The sequence below is a fragment of the Hyaena hyaena genome, unplaced genomic scaffold (genome assembly GCF_003009895.1).
Source record: "Hyaena hyaena isolate Hyena2069 unplaced genomic scaffold, ASM300989v1 scaffold_61, whole genome shotgun sequence".
Lineage (NCBI taxonomy): Eukaryota > Metazoa > Chordata > Mammalia > Carnivora > Hyaenidae > Hyaena > Hyaena hyaena.
The window spans coordinates 369,054-389,142 of NW_024080693.1; the positions used below are offsets into that span (position 1 = coordinate 369,054).

Here is a 20,089-nt window from a genome sequence, read left to right on the forward strand (position 1 = left end):
AAATAAAAAAAAAAAAAAAAAAAAAAGAGTGTATACGGTGTAATTCCATTTACAGAAAGAAGAACAACAACAACAAAAGCAAAAGCCATTTATGCTGTGAGAAATCAGGATAGCAGTTACTCCTGAGGGGACAAGGAGCTACTGGAAGGGCGCTGTAGGGGGGGCTTATGGGGCAACGTAATACTCTGAATCTCCAGCTGGGTGCTATTTACAATTAATGATACATGTACTATTCTGTGTGTCTATTAGACTTCAAAGCTAAAATACTACTACTCAATATACTGAGAAGAGCAAGTTTCACCAGAGTGTGTACACTATGAACGTATTTTTGCTGAAAAGCACATGGCTGTAGAATAATGCCAGGCAGAACATACCCAAATAGTGCTGACGATGGTTAGCTCTGGGTGGTGGGACTGTGACTTTTCTTTTTTTTTTCCTTTATCTATTTTTAGAAACCATTTCTGTACTGCCCCCATTTTTTCTTTTTCTTTCTTATAAGTAAGCCCAACATGGGGCCTGAACTCATAACCCTGAGATTAAGAGTTGCATGCTCTACTGACTGAGCCAGTCAGGTGCCCCACAGTGCCCACAATCTGTTTAAAATGTATTACTTTTATAGAAACAAAACAAAGCAATATCTAATTCCATTTTACAGACTGCAACCTACAAGGCTCCACATACCCACCCTGGGACAAAGCGATGCTACCACACACGGGATGGAGCAAGTGATAACCCACACCCAACTAACCCATAAAGAAAAAATTTATGAAACAATTTCGGCACAAGCAAAACCTTGAATTGCAATGCCGGGATCTGCTTTCTCATCAGCAACCCTGGGTGAGGTCAGCACAGGAGGATTACCCGGATTAGGTGAGCACCAGGATTACAGGGGCACGCTCCAGGCATCTAGTAAACATGTTCCTGTCCTCTGCACGGGGGCGACTGTAAACCATTCACCGGAATTCATTACAATGTCGCCTGGGCCCTGGTTTCTCACACCCCATTCTTTGCTCTTTCTTTCCAATCTCAGACTACTCCTCCATCTGGAGGCAAAAGCAAGATTTACTACTGGAGTCGCTGAGAGCCTGAGAGAGCCTATTGTCGAACTGAAATATGCTTTTGCCTCACAGTGCTACTTTGTTTCTTTATAAACCACAACATGGACACCTGTGCACTTTAAAGCATTTCCTTAAAATCAACATTCATTATGAACTGGAATCAGATTCAGGTCTATTTTGATATGTTTGTGAGCTAAACCTGAAAACATTTTAATCAGTCAGCCAAGTTGGTTAAATATGAACCAAGCTGGAATTTAAAGGACACCCACACCACTGGCTCATAGCTCTGCACCATCACTGAGAACAGAAACCACATTAGATTCGTGGTCTCACCACGTGCTCCTGGAGCCAGATTTATAAATGTCTTGAAACCACAAACTTGCTTTTACTAACACTGGCTCTGAAAAACAGAGAAGAACCTTTGCATCACACCTCCTCAGAAGTCCGAGATTACCCCAAGAGCAATGCCTGGGACCTGCACCTCTAGCTACCCAGCACACACACTACCTGGCTGCCTGGCTGCCACAGACCGCCAAGCCCCTGTTGCTCAGAGCTGCACCCTCCCTTGCTTCCCTAACTTGACCAACTTCTTCCTAGTCAGGGAACACCTCTTCCAAGAAGCTATCCCTGTGTCTCCATTTTGGGAGAAGCCAGGGCAGTCTGCTCTGAGCAAACGCTGATTTAGCATCCTTAGATTCACAGATTAACAGTGCTACTTTACTTCCCTAAATTGGCTCCAATGTACTAATACTTATTGTCTTTTAAAAACAGAGTCAAGGGTCGCCTGGGTGGCTCAGTGGGTTAAGCATCCAACTTCAGCGGAGGTCATGATCTCACGGCTCCTGAGTTCGAGCCCCACATCAGGCTCTGTGCTGACAGCTCAGAGCCTGGAGCCTGCTTCCGATTCTGTGTCTCCCTCTCTCTCTCTGTCCCTCCAAGACTCGAGCTCTGACTCTTTCTCTCTCTCAAAAATAAACATTAGGGGCGCCTGGGTGGCTTAGTCGGTTAAGTGTCTGACTTTCGCTTAGGTCATGATCTCGCGGTTCGTGGGTTCGAGCCCCGCGTCGGGCTCTGTGCTGACGGCCAGCTCAGAGCCTGGAGCCTATTTCGGAGTCTGTGTCTCCCCCTCTCTCTGCCCCTCCCCTGCTCATGCTCTCTCTCTCCTAGAAATAAATAAAAATATAAAAAAAAAAAAAATTAAAAAAAAAAAAACCCACAAAAACCCACAGTCAAAATGGTTTAAATAAAGCAAACTGGTGACATGTAAGCTCCTAAGAGAGCTAACTCACCTGTTTACTTTATCCTGTGACCTCTCTCTAAGGTCACAAATTAAACCAGCTCTGAACTAGTAGGGCAGGGGATCCTAGAACACAGAATCTGGACATGATTAGACCTGAGTGATTAGCATGGCCTTGCAGAAGGTGCAGCTTCTCTTTCAGACAGATAACCCACAGAGACAGGGACAACAGCCATGTAAAACTGAGACAGTGAAACACCCACACCCTTTTCTTGTATGCTAGGAATAAAAAAACTAAGTCTCAGCACTCAAATCAGCCAAACCCATAGGAAACTTGAGTTTCACTCTCCCTGGTTTTCCTTGGATTCTGTCCTGCAGAAATGCTCTCTCCTGCTTATTAGTCCTTCCCCCTCTTCCTGCCCCAGTTACAACCAAGATGTACTGGATTTGGAAGGATGGGGAAATGGTAAAATAATCCTATGAAAACTTTACTAAGGCCCTTTCAGGGGGGCTAGATTAGGTGACTTGTGCTTTGTGCGTGTGTATGTATATTTATTTTTAATTAACACAAGGCTTGAACTCACGACCCTGAGATCAAGACCTGAGCCAAGAGGTAGACACTCAACTGAATGAGCCACCCAGGCAGGCGCCCCTAGCTGTGCTGTTTTAAAGCTGTTTTTCTACACCTGCTGATCAGAACTACGTGGGGGATATAGCCTGATGCCCAGGCTCCTCTGTAGGACTTTGGATTCGGGTTCCCCAGGTGTGGGACATGGAAATTTGTACTTTAAAATGCTCCTCCGCTGATTTGGAGATGTGAACTATTTTTTGAAAGAGACTAGGATGAAGTGGTAATTCCCATGATAATGGGCTTCCAAAACACTGTTGTGCCACTGGAAGTAAGGTCTCTTGATCTTTCATACTCCATGTAAAGACCACTTCAAATGTTTTTAAAGATTTTGGGGGAGGAAGAAGAATGAATTCCCCACTCACCGTATTTTCATGTGGAGGGAACTCGGCCAGTATTTCTCAGAATGGAAGGGTCACCGTTGCTCTCTGGGCATGATAACTGGTTATGTGGCACTGTCCAGTATGGTGTAGGATTGTTCAATACCTGGCCCTTACTCTTAAGTGCCAGTGATGGTCCCTAGTCACTGTGACAACCAAAACACATTCCTCCCCTCACACTCTTAAGTGCTCTCTGGTTATCAGTTCAATCTGTGATTAAGAGCCACTGAGCTGGATTAACATTCCTGACCTCTCTCCCTACCCCCTACAATAAGTCCTGCTTTTTGGGGGAAGAAATGGTCTATCCAACAAATGAGTTTAGGAGTCAGCCCTTCCCTCTCTCCTCTTTTACACCTGCCTGCCCACAGAGGAAGCATTTTAGCCTGAGGCTTCCAACCTGGATGGCTTAGTCTTCTCAAATAGGGATTGTAATTCAAGAACACTCTGCACTCCAGTGGGGGAGAACGGGGCTTCTAGCTTTACCTAAACACCTACAACAATAAACTAGTTTTAGAAAAGTGTTAGAATTTAGTTATTTTAGAGAGTATAAACATAACCGTAACTCCATTCTTATACTTAAAAAAGATGTCTTTCATTATGTGTCTTTCTATTATGACATTATTTTAAGAGAAAGAACTTTGACGAACATTTTTTATATAACAGTTTTATTCTGTCTTAGAGTAAAAACCTTGCTTTAATATTGTGAGGTGCACTGCAGGTATGCCATGCTGCCAGTTTTTACTGGGGCACCAAATGCCTTAGTCAGTGACCCAGAGGGCTAGGAAAACACGTGAATTCATACTTTCAGAGCATGTAGAGCTGGTATTTACAGCTTTTCTTGAAATTAGCTCAGGACATCTCAAACAATCTACATAGGTATTATCACAGCATTTGCTTTGATGTCCAGAACGCTTCAGAAATGTGTTCAATATCATGATTTGTGGGTCCTCCAAAAGATTTTGTTGTTAACATGCAAGCAAACAGTATTAAGCAATATTATCTAAACTATGGCTGCCAAGAACTGGACCTTAGTAATGAAACCAATTACAAAACATTTCCGTGTAGAGCTATACAAAAGATATAAAATTAAAATTAAAAATATCAACCATCTTTAAATATTACAATTCTCCTACAGTGTAGTTTTCCACATCTTTATCACTATTGAATACTTTAAGGAGAAAGCTAACAAAAATCAAAATAGATAAAAAAATTTAAATCTTTGGATCCCTTTATTCCATGGCCTTAATAAAAACACAAAAATGGCCAGATTTTTTTTCCCACTATAGCCTAAAATATCAAAAAGATTTATTAGTGATTTATAATTAGCAATGAACTCTATTACCGAGTCATTTGTGGGCCACGGGCCCAAGGACCAGTGTTAAGATATCTTATAGGTTGCCAAAATAATTTCTAGCACTCTAAATCCTCTTGAAATATAATGGAATGAATCAAAGTATTACAACAAAATTCCAGGCATATTAGGAAGAACAGGTTAACTGATGCCCAGTTTTATTGTCTTAAAAAAGGGGAGGGTGCTTATTTGAAAATACAGCTAAGTACACTCTTATCTATGATTATTTACATTCATATACTGAAAATATTTATTATTTGGACAAATCCTGTGATATGCCATTTACTATAAAATGAAGTTCTTACATTGAGTATGAGTACTTTATCATTTTCAGGTAATGGAAGAATGTATCAAATCTTCATTTATGTCCCAAACATTAAAAAAAAAAAAATCAAAATCAAAACTCTCAATCAAGCCTGGAAAGCTATGAAAAAAGACCCACCATCCATAGCTACTCAGCACATCAACTTCTGCAAGGACACAGTATGTTTGCTGACTTTAAAATGTTTATTCTTTAAAAAATTAGTTGCTTTTTATACAGCTATACAAAGTTCTTAATGTTTCTTTGGCAATGGAATATAATGGAATTTTACAACTATATAAAAAAGTTACCTTTGCCTAAGAAACAGTATTTACTGTGTTTACATAGTTGACTGACAAAATTCTCTACCATCCAGCACCCTAATTAATTGACGAAATAAGCTACCTCAAAAGGGATATTACAGGATTTCCAAAAAGAAAGAGAAAAGGGGACACACACACACACACACACACACACACACACACATACACACACAACCTTCTGTGGCTCAAAACACAGTATCACGGCCCTATCTGCAGGCAACTTACAATCATTGCCAAATACAATTTAGTGATAAGAAAAATCCTTTCAGTGATGAAAAAATACTTATAAGTCCCATTGAAGTACTGTCGTAGTTTAACTATACATAAGAAATTACTTAACCTTCTGCTATTCCAAATATATTTAATGCTCATTTTTTAAGATGAGCCTTCCCCTCCCCCCAAAAGTAACTGCATTGGATTTTTGAAATTAAGCAGAAAAACAAACACACAAACAAACACCCAGTGCTGGTGACAAATATACAGCGGATTCACCTCTTCATTCTTCTCAAAGACCGGAACCAATTCTCAGGACCATGAAGAACTAGAAATTCACCTACTTTCAAAGACTTGTCTGTAGACTATGCAGCAACTTTGTTGTCTTTCTAAAAAGGAAAAAAAAAATTAGCTCATGTTTCACATTATTGGTTTATTAGTATTTCTTTCTAATTTACTCCATTACTTTTAAATATACCCTCCCTTTCCTTTCATGCATAAATCCATTTCACTGATTTCCAGAAAACATTTTATAACTTCCACACACCCAGCAGTAGCTCATTATTTGTTAACTGCATTTCCCAGTTAGTGGAGGTTAAAGCAGTCATGGTGTGGGCTCGTTCCAGCAAGAAGGTCACCTGAGATACAGGCAGGCCTCACTATCTTTGGTTGCATCCTAATTATTTTTAAACATAATGATAGAACTTAAACCTTCAACACAGCCTAGCTCATCGAATATAACTGACAACATACTCTGGAAAAAGATTAATAAAATCCCTAAGTCTTTCATGTCTTTACTAAGCAATAAAATATCCAGACGGTAAAATAACATTTCTCTCCAAAGTTTCATGCCAGAAGAAAGCAATGATTTAGAAATTTATTTTAAAAGGATAACTTTTAAATTTCAAATAAGTTCTGCAAATCAGAAAGTTGACTGGGTAATTTTAAAAAAGTAACCAGGGAAAAAACAAAAATGTCAGGGAGCCTCTAGCCCCCTAGTGAGGCTAATCCTAATCTAAAGTCCTGTATGAACATCAGAGCCAGGGGTTCCTGTTTTCCTCAGGACGAGTTGTTACCACATACCCGGATTTTAACTGCTGATTTTCATCTTGTTAGAAATAAATTATTTCCGATGTTAAAGACTTAACTTTATACAGCACCAAACCATTTGTACAATGTTATTAAACTGGAATACATATGGCATGGTGTAATCTGGTACAGAAAGAAATAAACTGAAGATAATCCGGGTGCCTGGGTGGCTCAGTTGGTTGAGTGTCCGATTTCGGCTCAGGTCATGATCTCACAGCCTGTGAGTTCGAGCCCCATGTTGGACTCTCTGCTGACAGCTCAGGGCCTGGCGATGCTTCGGAGTCTGTGTCTCCCTCTCTCTCTGCCCCTCCCCCACTCATGCGCTCATGCTCTGTTCTCTCCTTCAAAGATAAACAAACACTTAAGATAATCCCACCCCACTGTCCCCCACCAAAACCATCCTTCAAATGCCCTTTTTTTTTCTTTTTTCTTTTTTTTTTTTTTTTACCTTTCAGAAAGCTGTACGATCAATCCAGACCTATTTTAGGGTCCAAAAGCTGTGGTTTTCTGAAAGGTAAAAAAAAAAGAAAGCAGAACGGAAAAGGGAGAGAGAGAAGGGAGGAGGTGGGGGATACAGAGAAGTAGAGGGAGGGAGGGGAGAAAATAAAAGGGGGAAAGGGAGAGAGAGTACCATGCTGAGTCATTTTGGTTACGTCTTTGTCTCTGGACCCTATCTGAAAAAACAGACTCAAACAAAAAGTAATCTATCTTACCTGCCTTGGTGGCTTAACTACCTTAGCAGCAGCTAATAAAATAAGAGCTGACTATATTCTTATTACACCCAACCTCATCTCCTTGTCCTCCACCCCCACAAAGCATAAAAGGACCAAGCTCAGCACAAGTTTATGTTTCTAACATTATCCTTAAGGAAAACTGAGCTAGAAGTCAACAAGAGGAAGGTTTGGCTTTACTAGTTTGTACCCATATCAAGAGAGTTAACCTCTCTGGGTCCTTGGCTTCAAGCTATCTATTGGGGGTAGGGTGAGAGAAAGCTTATAGTTCAGCTGGTATTTTTAAGGAGTTCTATAAATCTACAATTCTGCTTTGCCCATGTTTTCATTAAACAACCACTTGTTTATGCTCACCTCAAAAGCAATGATTCACGCCACCAGAGCACAAAGAACAAAGCCAACCTATTACATGAAGGCTACTGCAAATGCCACTGACATCCATTTCTGAGAAGTATGAGATGTTGTTTTACAAATGAGTTTAATCTTTGAAGGTAAATCTCCTTTACGTAATAGTGATCACTATTTCTGCCTTTAAAGGTGCCAGGTGATATGATTTAAAAGGCATAGAATGCACAGGTCAGTGCTCTAGTGGCAGACATAAGGGTCATGCAACCCTGGGATAGCCACACTGATGGATTTTCTGCCTTACTGAAGGCTGAACTAGTGTATTCCTAATCAACATGCTGAGTATTGACTTTAAGCCCACGATGGTTCTATGTCCAGTGGTAGAAATGAAAGTAAAATACATATTCACTAATGCCACGAGACTCCCATCTAGCTGGCAAGGCAGAACAAAACAATGAAATATGAAACATGAGTGTGTTAAAATGTGTGCCAATGAAAGCAGATACCACAAGAGGTCAGAAAAGGAAGAAATCTGTGGAGGAAAGGAAGAGAAGTTTCCGAAGACAGAGCAAACTTTGGACAAGACTGTGAAAGGTGTGAAAGGGAACTCTTGACTTTCAGGTGTGTCTATCTCCGCATAGGACTAAAAAATCAAGAAGGTTGGGACTGCATCTTGGTGCTTACACTAATATCCAGCATAATGCATGGTATATATGAAGAATTCAATGTATTTGGTCAAGGAATGAGGTCAGTGTTGGAATCAAGAACAGTGTATACAAGTGATGACCATGAGTCAACTTGCTTGAACCAGATAGCTTAAAGGGTAATGAGAAATGGGGCTGGATTTATCAGTAGGATCCTCACAGAGCAAGAAGAGCAGGCAGTACAATGTCACAGTAGAGCCTTCTTACCATCAGGGGAATACCTAGGGTCCAGTCAATCTATCACGCTTGAAACACTCAAGCAGAGGCTGGACCTTGTGTCAAGGATACATTAAAGCGCATAAAGACTCATGCAGATAACTTCTATAATGCATTCTAATTCTGCAATGTATGTGACAGGGGTTTTAACTGAAGGCTCGAAATGACTGAACAGTGAAGCAGGGCTTCAAAAAAAATGTTTGAATTCATAAATGCATGCACCAAGCACACAGCAACTAATCAAAGGTTTACTGATGACTGTTCAGATAAAGGGAAACAGTAGTTCAATCTTACAACATGACAGCTCTTTTTTCAAATATCTGCAAAATTATTAAGAGGAGTATGTATATTCTGTGTGTTTACAAGGGTAGAGTTAAACTAATGGGTGAAGATACAGGGGAAAAAAACCCTCACTCACATTGTGAAATTCTAACAGTAAGACCATTCCTGAGGTAGGATGGATGCTCTTAGAAAAAGTAAGCTGCCTTTTTTAGGCTCATGATTTGGCCAAGAGCTCAGACCTCTCAAATGTTTTCCAACTCTGAAACTTTAATGATCTTTAAAAGGTGTATAGGAGATAAAACCGTAACTCTCTTTCCACAGATGTGAAAACTGAGGGCCTGAAAGGTTTAACGACTCAACTGAGGTCATACTAGCAACAATCACTAAAATTCTCATTGGGATCCAAGTTTAATTTTAACGTACTTTTTCTCAAACCAAGCTGACTCAATGTGGTCTTCAGCAGGTAACTGAAGTGAGTGAGGTAAAGAAGAGACTAAAGGTTGGAAGACCAATCGGTGCGTTAGTAGGGTAGTTGGCAGGGGCATCTCATAGGAATGAATGTGGTAATGCAGACATGGGCTACTGCCTGGGAGATGAAAAGAATGACACACCATTTGCCAATGCAGATACTGGGAGAAGGCTGTGCTGAGATGATGGAAATGCTAGAAGATGATAAGGTCATTCTGAGGAAGGTTAAGTTGGTCACAGGACATAAAGCATGTAAAGACAGAAATGCAGGTGGAAGCACAGAAGGTCCAGGGTGAAAAACCGATGAAAAGCTATGAATTGACAAGCTTACAAAGGGGAGGAGAAAGAAAGAGGAAGGGGGAGGAAAAAGGAAGAAGGGAGAGGAAGCAGGAGCACAAACATGAGCATGAATGTTTACAAGGAGCAAACTGAACATTCTGGGCAGAAGGAATGGGTGAAAAGGTCCCGAGATAGGACTAAGTTTGGCACTGAACAAGAGCAAGAAGGGCCACATATCCGCAGCAGAGTGAATAAAGAAAAGGTGAGTTCCACTGGCAAAAAAAGACCAGAGCCAGTACAGGATTTATGACCTGGAGAAGCAGTCAGATCATGAAGTGTCTGGCTGTGGTGAGGAACACGTGTTATTATTATTTTCTAAAAGGTTTTATTAAAAAATACTTTATTTTTAAGTAGCATCTACATTCAGGGCACCTGGGTGGCTCAGCTGGTTAAGTGTCTGACTTCAGCTCAGGTCATGATCTCCCAGTTCATGAGTCTGAGCCCCACATCGGGCTCTGTGCTGACAGCTTAGAACCTGGAGCCTGCTTCTGATTCTGTGTCTCCTTCTCTTTCTGTCCCTCCTCCACTGTCTCTCTCTCAAAAAGTAAACATTAAAAAAATTTTTTTACGGAGGGCCTGGGTGGCTTAGTCGGTTAAGCGTCCGACTTTCGCTTAGGTCATGATCTCGCGGTTCGTGGGTTTGAGCCCCGCGTCGGGCTCTGTGCTGACTGCCAGCTCAGAGCCTGGAGTCTGTTTCAGAGTCTGTGTCTCCCTCTCTCTCTGACCCTCCCCTGCTCACGCTGTCTCTCTCTCTCTCCTAGAAATAAATAAAAAAAAATTAAAAAAAAAAAAAAATTTTTTTTTACATTGTATCCCATTTTAAAATGAAAAGTTGCCTATGCTTGTATCTTTTCTGAATAAGATATTTAAATTTTGAAGAGCAAAATAATAATAATAATAATTTTTTAAAAAAGATTAAAAAACAGTAGTATCTTCATTCAATGTAGGGCTCAAACTCACAACCCCGGGGTCAAGACTCATACTACACTGACTAAACAGCCAGGTGCCCTGGAATATGTGTTATTTTAAAAAAGAAAAAAACCCAAAAAGTCCCCAAATAACAGTATTAAAAAAAAAAAAAACTGGAAGAAAGTTTCCAAGTTGGGTCGGTGGTTATCAGTGTCAAATACTGCAGAGGAGTTAAGGCAAATACTTGTGAAAAGCCTACCTACCTCTATAAGCAAAAGGTCACTGGCAAGAACCGTAACAGTGACAAGCAAAAGGCATTCCGTAACTCCTAAGGCCGTCTCCCGGGAGAATGGCAATTTTGCAGGTTATAAGTCCTGCAGCCCTACAGGCCACCTCTGCTGGAGAGCCTGAGCTAATGAACTGAGGCTAGTTTTCAGCAGTCTTGGCTAGATGATAGAGTATCAGAGAGGTAAAAGTTAACAGACCAGAACCAAAAGCCACTAACATTGATCCTTCAAGAAGGATCTCAACAATGTCCATTACAAATAATGGACAATGAAATTCCTGGCAGCAGGTCTTTTTGTTTCCAGATGCCCTTCGCAATTCTTAGTAGATCTCTTTACCAGGGGATTTTGATCCTTTCTGTGACTATATAAATTTCTTCTCTACTAACCTTAAAAATGAATAAACTAGGAAATGACACTGACTTAAATGAGACTCCTTTAAATAAATTACTTATATATATAAACACACTTATACATATAAACACACTATACACAGTTATAGAGTTTTCTAGCAACAGTTTGCAAATACCAGTATATGACAGTATTTTCAAGACCAAAGTAAAGGAAGAAAACCAGGGAAAACATAGTTGAATTTTCCACAAAACTAAATTAAGAGTATCGACTCAGGAACAAACTTACTAGGCTTGAGACCTTGCAGCATCACTTACTAGCTGACCTTGGAAAAAGTATTTACTGTCTCAATACCTATTTCTTCATCTGTAAAATAGTGATAAGAATAGTACTATCTTATAGAGTTCACGTGAGGTTTAAGTGAGTTAATACATGAAAAACATTAAGGACACGTAGTACATGCAAAATTCTATATAAATGTTGGCTGCTATGAATGCTTCCCATTCTGGAATAGGTCCTTCCTAGACTCTCTTGAGTTAAAGCACACTCTATAGTACGAAATAAAGTTTATATTATATAGTCTTTTTTGGTATAATATCTTTAGCAACACCCCATGCCTCCAAAAAACATATTATTATTTAATTCTTTCTTAATGAAAGAAAGAAAACAGCCCTAAGCCAATCTCTAATACATTTTTTATTTTGGGGGGATATTTTACAAGTCCATGAAATCTAAAACCATGGTTCTATAATAAAAAAGACCCCTTCACCCCAATCTCATTTCTATCTTTTGCTTCTTCCAATTGAAAACAGTTAAAAAAAAATTTAAGACTCATTAGCCAAGAAATTACTGCTCCTTATAATTATATAAACAACCTAATCCCCCAATGAAGAGTCAAAATGGAAGTTATACAATGTCCTAAAAATATTCACCCAATATAAATAAAGTAAAAACACTCCAAACTTCATAGAAGAGCATGTCAACCCCAAAGCAGATACTACTTACTCTGTATTCGAAATCTGCAAACTCCCTGCCCCCACGACCTCCTCTGAATCCACCACGAAATCCTCGAGGGGTAGTGAAGGTACCACCTCTGCCACCACCACGCCCTCGGCCGCCACGGAAACCAAGACCTCCTCTGCCTCTGTAACCGCCACGGCCACGGTTCGGACGAAGTGGGATTCCAAATGTTTCAGCATTTAATCTTCTTTCCTCAGCCCAGGTTGGTCTCCGTTCTCTGTTTCAAAAACAAACAAATTCTAGGGTATCAAGTTTTAAGAACATTTTCCAGCAAAACTGTGTGACGCTAATTCCCAAATTAAGGATAAGTAATTCCTAAAGATCAAATAAAAATAAGCACCTTATCTGTGCTGACAGTGCAGTGCCTGCTTAGGATTCTGTCTCCTCTTCCCTCTGTCCCTTCCCCACACGCTCTCAAAAATAAACATTAAAAAAAATAAAAATAAAAAACAAGCACCTTATCTAAGTTATCACAAGCTGTCCATCGCATATGTTCTCATAATATTCTCTTAAACTTCATGTGCAAATATGACCGGTATTAGTTTTTCTCAAATACAGTAGATAAAACAAACATGGTAATAGCCCCCAATATAATGGGAACTGGCCCAAAGCCAGGAAAGGGAACTCTATCTCAGAAAGCTGGAAGAAGGAAGCTAAGTCCCTCAGTTCCTAGTATGCTTCTGGCCCAATCCCTGGACCTGGTATCTGAAGCAAGTGTTTAAGTTGCTACTGCTCCTGGGAGGCCTGGGGGGCCAGTCGGTTAAGCTTCCAACCCTGGCCTCAGCTCAGGTCATGACTTCGTGGTTTGTGGGATCAAGCCCCACATAAGGCTCTGCTCTGACAGTGTGGAACCTGCTTGGGATTCATTCATTCATTCATTCTCTCTCTCTCTCTCTCTCTCTCTCTCTCTCTCTCTCCCTCCCTCCCTCCCTCCCCGGCTCATGCTCGCTCTTGGTCTCTCTCTCAAAATAAATAAATAAACATAAAAAAAAGTTAAATTGCTACTGCTACTGCAGTAAATCGCTATAGCCCAGACAAGCAGGAGTTTGATCACAACATCCCTATCTGTGTTTATACTGAAGCAGACAACTACCACCAGGTGGCACCAAACTACGGTCAGGAGAACGAAAATGTGGCCTGGGCAGCAGAAACTCTCGAATTCATGATTCTGGATCCTTCAATTAACCAGATAATTTTCTGGATCCACATTTGCGGTGATAAGACAAAGTTTTACTGTATTAGCAAACTTCACAGTTACATTACAACTTTTGGCCCTCGCTTCATTTGAACTACACTGAAGAGTAAAGCAAAAGGTCTTACTTAGAAGTTAGATAAACGCTTTCAGTTTAATTACCAATTTTCAAATGTGAATACATCCCTAAACAAAAGTATAGGGTTATTTCTTCTTCACAAGGAGTAATATTGTTGAAAATTCTAGTATGGATTATTTTCTTCTAGCAAGATAAAACATTAAAAATAGCAGTCATTAGATATTTTTAAGCATTCATTAAAGTTTGTAAATTTCTAAGAGATCATTTCATATTTCAACCTAAGAACATAAGAGCAGCTTAAAAGACTGTACCTATTATCATCACAAGAAATATTATCAAAGAAGGATTTGGTTTTATCATAATAGCAATTAGGTCCAAGTGGATCTTCTTCATCTGCATTTCCTTCACTGTTTTGGGTATCAACTCCTGAGTCTCCTTTATCTTCACCATTTACAGGCTTTTCCTGCTTCTCAAGTTTATCTTCTAATGAAAAACAAGCACATACAGAAAGTCAAGACTTCTGTTAAACATCCATAATTCACAAGTCAAATCAGAAGATTTTCTGGGAGGAAAAAAAAAGAAAACTCACCTTTCAACTTAAGTTTATTATGAAACTCTCTGTCAATTTCCTCCTTGTTAAATTGGGCATTTGCACTTTCAAAGTCAAAGTCTTTCTCAAATTTCATCGGACCATCTCGTCGAATACCAAATCGTCCCCTGCCACCTCGATGGCCTCCACGTCCTCTTCTTGGAGCTGAAGGAGCACCTGAAACTAAGTCAATAAAGAAAGAATAAGCTGGTTTAGGACAGAAGCTATTATTGTGATCTTCATTAAATGGTCAACAACAAAAATGCTTAAAAGTCTTTATATACACCATTGTATTTGTAGTTTTTGTATTAAAAGAAGGAGTTTCATTAACACTTAATATATAGTAGGCTGAGAAGTGCACACATGAAATTTGGTTTTATGGGGTCCACACACATATGTTTATTCACAGAGTGTACAACCAAACAATTTTGGAGGTTTCTGTACCAAATCACTCTACTATTCCTTGAGAGAGGGGCTTTGTTCTACTTCTGGTTTTAATCCCTAAAATGTGCCAAATGTATAGTGGGTTCTCAAAATTTAGGAAGTCTTCTATGAAAGGATCATAAGAGTCAAGGTTTAAAATAAGAAAAATAAATGAACATTAATAAGCACAAATTGCAATGTAGGAGATATTCTTTCTATATTACAGATAACACAAAAGAAGAACCTGGTCTCAACCACTCCAACCACTTCCTCTTTCACCTTCCTGGTCTCCCTCTAAATGTCTTCATACTATTCAAGTCCATTACCTACTCTTTCTCTACTATACTAAGGTAACAGGATTTATGAGATGATAAAGAAATACCAAAGTAGCATTAAGTTACAGTAAAAAGTTGAGAACACAAATATATGCCACAAGAAGAGTTAAGAAAAAAATAAAAGAGGAATATGGAGCAGTAACTGATGTGAGTTAACAGAAACAGAGCACAAAGCAGTATGAATTCAATGATTATAATTATGTCAAATGTTTAATAGTGTCAAAGATCAGAAAGTGGCTGCACAGTAACAGGTTTGTGATCACGGTTTGCTGAAGTTTGGCAAATTGCCCATGTTTGAGAAAACTAACCACAAAACCCCACAGCAGCATATCCAGACACTTAAATCTAGATAAGCAGGATGTTTAAAACATTCAACTTCACTATTACAAACACCTTGATCACAAGCCAGGAAGTAAGTATGGCACGATCTTTCCGTTAAAAAAAAAAAAAAAAAAAGTTTAAGTATAGTCTGTGAAATCATTAAGAAAAACAATCTGACAATAAACTATTTGTAAAAAAAAAAAAAAAAAAGGAAAAACAATCTGAAAGAATATTCATTGTTCTGTTAATGAACATTTCAGGGATAAATTTAAGGGCAGTAAAAGGTCCTTTATATGATTTTTAAATGACAGTAGCATGACAATTATCTTATTCTTTTGTTATTTATTTATTTAGGTTTATTTTTTTTTGTGAGAGAGAACACACGAGCGAGAATCCCAAGCAGGCCTCACATTGTCAGTGCAGAGCCCAACGCGGAGCTCAAACTCATAAAACTGAGATTATGACCTGAGCTAAAATCTCCTCTCTTTCAAAAAAAAAAAAAAAAAAAAAGAGTGAAATGTAGTAAATCAAACCAAAACTTTTGTAGAAATACAATATATGTTTTCTGAAATTAAGTGAAAAATCACTTTCTCATTATTAACTATTTAAATAAGGAGATTACAACCTGCCTTTTATTTTTGGATGCTTAAAATAATAATTTATCCTCTATTAATATATTTGAAAGTATTAATGAAATAAATGAATCTGGGGATAAATGTTATAGATTACAAAACAGAAGCGTACAATCATATTAACTCAAAAATCACAAAAGTTAAAGTTCTTGAACAATTACTTGTAAAAAATTTTTTAAATGTTTATTTATTTTTGAGAGAGAGACAGAGCATGAGTGGGAGAAAAGCAGAAAGAGAGGCAGACACAGAATCCAAAGCAGGCTCCAGGCTCCGAGCTGTCAGCACAGAGCCTGTTGCGGGGCCCGAACCCACGATCTGCGAGATCATGACCTGAACTAAAATTGGACACTCAGCCAACTGTGCCACCCAGGTGCCCCTTGAACAACTGCTTATAGAAAAAAAAGCTCAGGGCTTAAAAAATTATATTAAGAAAACCTCAAACCTTCAAGGTAGAGATAATTCCACTTCTAAAAGCACAGAAAACACTGAAAACAGTTTTATAATGCTAATGTGAAACTGACACAAAAATGTAATAAAAAAAAAAAAAAAGAATACAAAAGTATACAAGAGGAAACCATACAGAAATGTAAATGTAAGTATACAAATCTTACTGGGAGATAAATTCAATATATTGAAAGACAACTGTCTACCATTAAGTTGATTCCAGAAATGGTCATTAAAAATTTTTTTAATTTAAAACAATTAGACACAAAAAAGTTGAAAATATAGTAGAGAGTGGTCCTATATGCTCATTACCTAGTTTCTTATCTAATGGTAAAATCTTATGTAACTACTGTACCTTACTAAAACCAGGAAACTGACCCTGGCACAATAATATTATACTACAAACCTCACTATGATTTCAACAATTTTTTGTCCATGCTCATTTTTTGGTGTATCTTTATGTATAACATTTTGCTACATCATCTGCACAACTACTACCATAATCAAGATAAATGTTCTGTTACCCCAATAAAACTTTCCAGTGCTACTCCTTTATAGTCACCAACTCTAGGCTTTCATTTTTAAATAGTAATTATGCATCAAATGTTCCTTCTAATTGAGCAGCACAGAATATGGCTTTCAGAATAAAGTAACTTACCTATTTGTCTCTTGCTATCATTTCTGAGTTGCTCATTTTCTGGTCTTGAAACTTTGTGTACTTCAGCTACAAAAGATATACAAACAAAGTCACACATCAGCTCAGGACACAAAATCAAAAACTGTAAAGTTCTAATATGGGAAAAACAAAGAAAACCCAAAACAAAAGCAAAAAATCGATACCCCCACCACCACCACTACTTTGAGTCCAATTTGAAAGACTGAACATTCTATCAAGTTCAGTTTAAACCTTCTAGGACCATTCGTATATGGTAAATCTTTTTAATGAAAAATAAGGTGAATGGAAAATGTTGATCAATTAATGAATAGTAAATAGCTAAAGTTCTACCTCGCCTGTGCTCTTGATTCTCTATTGCTTTTTGGCTGGTAGATGGTAAAGGCCTGGTTGATACAGGGCTCCTCCTCCCAACAGGTGCTGGAGCAGGTAAGTGGGCCGAGGCGGTCTGTACTGCTTGTTCCATGGTTGGGCTTTTTCTCAAAGGGTCTAACTGAGGGCTTGAACGACCTAAAACGTAACCAAAAGATAAGAAACTACCCTATCCTCTGGGGATTTCAAAATAATCTAGACCCTCAAAAAAAAAATGTCTTCAGTTTTATTTCTACCAATTTAAATCTTTAGCACAAATTTGAATTCATCTACATACTAGACCAGAGTTTAAAACTGGTTATCTTTAGTGGACTGGTCAGAAGACTAGTAAAGAAACATTGAAAAAAAAACCCAACAAGAACAAAACCCCCAAAAACCAACCAACGAACCAACCAACCAATGAACCAATGAACCAACCAACCAATGGAACTTTATCTGTATTTTAAATGGTGGAATAAGATTTAAGTAAGTTTTTAAAAAATTGCTGCCTGGGCAAGATTTCTGAGGAATATTATCAAAGATCATGTTGTAGGCAGGTCAGATGCAGGCTTTCCCCAGTAATGACAACCATAAGATTATATTGACACTTCAGCCATTATTTCCAAAGGCTGTAACCTCAAGTATTCTATCTCTGTTACAATCTATTATAAAGGAAGTAAAGAATTAGAAAGTTAGACAGGTGAAGTCCTCTAATACTTTAGAGGCTTGGGAAATTACACATCAATACTCAGAGGTCAGGAACAGATACAACCTTCAGGTAATTACATAGCAGCTGTATTCATTTCTGGTCATTTGAAAGATCTCTTGGAAGTTTTTGTTTAATATGGGTTTTATACTTACAAATTCCATTTTTCCTTTTATGAGGTCAAAGCCTGATCACAGTTACGAACAGAATAATGTAACATCAGATGCTCCCATCATGCTTTTTTGTCCCTATAATGTTTTCTATAAATCTCTGCTCCAGGTGCTCTCATATCCCATGATATTACACCAAAATGTCTTAAGAAAATTATGTTCATTTCATGTAAAAAAAAAAAAAAATTCCTAGTATGCTGCAAATGTTACTACCCACCTGTACGTATCTGCACAGGCTCCAACTAAACTGGTGAGGGCTGACAACGCACTGGTTACTGTGTACCAGATGCTTCAAGGACCGTTTATTAGTAATATTTCCCAAGTTTATGGTTATCTAAAGTACGTAATCATAACTGTGTATCACCATTTCCAGCCATTAATGCCAAAGTTTATTCTACAATTAAGAGGAACAGTACAATGTTCCCACTGATTATAACGGGATATCCTGGCAGTCTGTGTAAGTTCTGACCTATGAGAAAACATTCTGTAATCACTTATCAACTTATGAAAAGCTTTATTTATAAAGCAAGTGTTAAGTTTTTTAAAAAACCTATTGTTTAATTTTATAATACTAAATTAAATAATCTTATAAATATAGAAAACTTGTCTCATCAAGGCTTCTGAGAAAAAACCCTGTGACTCACAAGTGTTTCAGAACCACACGTAACGGGGCAATCGTAAGCAAGAACTCGCTTGCTGTGTACTTTAGAAACTTCTGTAACTCAAGTCTTCTAGTCACAGTAGCAATTTCGTTATCAGAGGGAAAAACAGGTAATGTTGGGCATACCATTAGGAAAAGCTGGTTTTAGCATATAGGAAAAACACATCCCCTCAACCTAGCTTCACATTCTTATCAGTTCAAAGAAAATTCTAGGGATTTTAATTTCGTAAAATTTGTAAGTTTTAACTGATGAAACATTAAATGCAGAGTCCCAGGCTTTCTCCATCATCGCTTTATGGAAATATCCCCTCATCTAATAAATATGTACTTGAAAAAATTGTAAAATACATTATCTATATGAAATTTATTTTCCAAGTAAGAGGGAAAGAATCTAGACTTATTTCTCCCAAATGATCAGGCAGTTGTCTGTCCCAACATCACTTACTGGATAGCCAGTTTTCCTCTACTAATTTAAAAATATTTTTATCATATCCTAATCACTTATTTATATTTGGAACTATTTTTCTTTTTGTTTAATGGTTATTCCTTTTTTTGAGGGAGAAAGACACAGAGCATGAGTGGAGGACAGGCAGAGAGAAAGGGAGACACAGAATTTGAAGCAGGCTCCAGGCCCTGAACAGTCAGCACAGAGCCCAGCATGGAGCTTGAACCCATGAACTATGCGATCATGACCTAAGCAGAAGTCAGACGCCCAAACCAACTGAGCCACCCAGGTGCCCCAATATTAGGAACTATTTCTGACTTTTATTCCTGCATTGCTTTATTTTATGTGTACTATTATCAAGAAGGTAAGCCCATGTCATTACTTTTATTCTGAAAATATGTCTAACTATACTTACATGTTTATTTTTAAAACTGTATGTTTTTTTAAGTTCTCCTAGTATTCCATTTGGATTTACTAAAAGTATAATAAAATTTAATTACTATGAGACATAAAGCCTTTCTAATACTAAATCTATCTAGGAATAAGATCTGTTTCTTCAATTATATGAACATTTTATATTTATATATATATAGATATCTATATCTATATATATGTATATATCGATATATATATACAGAAGTTGGCCATATTTCTTACTATGTATTTTACATATAATTTCTATTTTTCATTATTGTGAACATCTTTTGTCTCCATCACATAACCAGTGGGGTAGGTTTTAGGACCACTGTTGGTTTTTAATATGACTGTACAGTGACTTCACAGCTCACCTCTATTTAATCCTTTATTAGTTCTAGGTTTTTCAGTAAATTCTCAATTCC

At 38.1% G+C, this 20,089-nt stretch overlaps 1 protein-coding gene across 4 annotated transcripts in view; it reads right to left on the reverse strand.

Moving 5' to 3' along the window:
* Positions 1 to 5,140: 5,140 nt before the first annotated feature.
* LSM14A (LSM14A mRNA processing body assembly factor) overlaps positions 5,141 to 20,089 on the reverse strand; it is a 58,988-nt gene continuing 44,039 nt past the window's right edge. The window contains exons 5-11 of one of the 4 annotated variants that reach the window (XM_039231903.1): positions 17,251 to 17,427; positions 16,903 to 16,968; positions 14,090 to 14,272; positions 13,812 to 13,983; positions 12,215 to 12,446; positions 7,029 to 7,087; positions 5,141 to 5,880 (exon numbers count right to left, since the gene is read on the reverse strand). In XM_039231903.1, coding sequence (XP_039087834.1) covers positions 7,064 to 7,087; positions 12,215 to 12,446; positions 13,812 to 13,983; positions 14,090 to 14,272; positions 16,903 to 16,968; positions 17,251 to 17,427 — 854 coding nt within the window. In that variant the 3' untranslated portion in view covers positions 5,141 to 5,880; positions 7,029 to 7,063. The remainder of the gene's footprint in view (positions 5,881 to 7,028; positions 7,088 to 12,214; positions 12,447 to 13,811; positions 13,984 to 14,089; positions 14,273 to 16,902; positions 16,969 to 17,250; positions 17,428 to 20,089) is intronic. The other 3 variants (XM_039231905.1, XM_039231904.1, XM_039231906.1) reach the window with 3 other exon arrangements.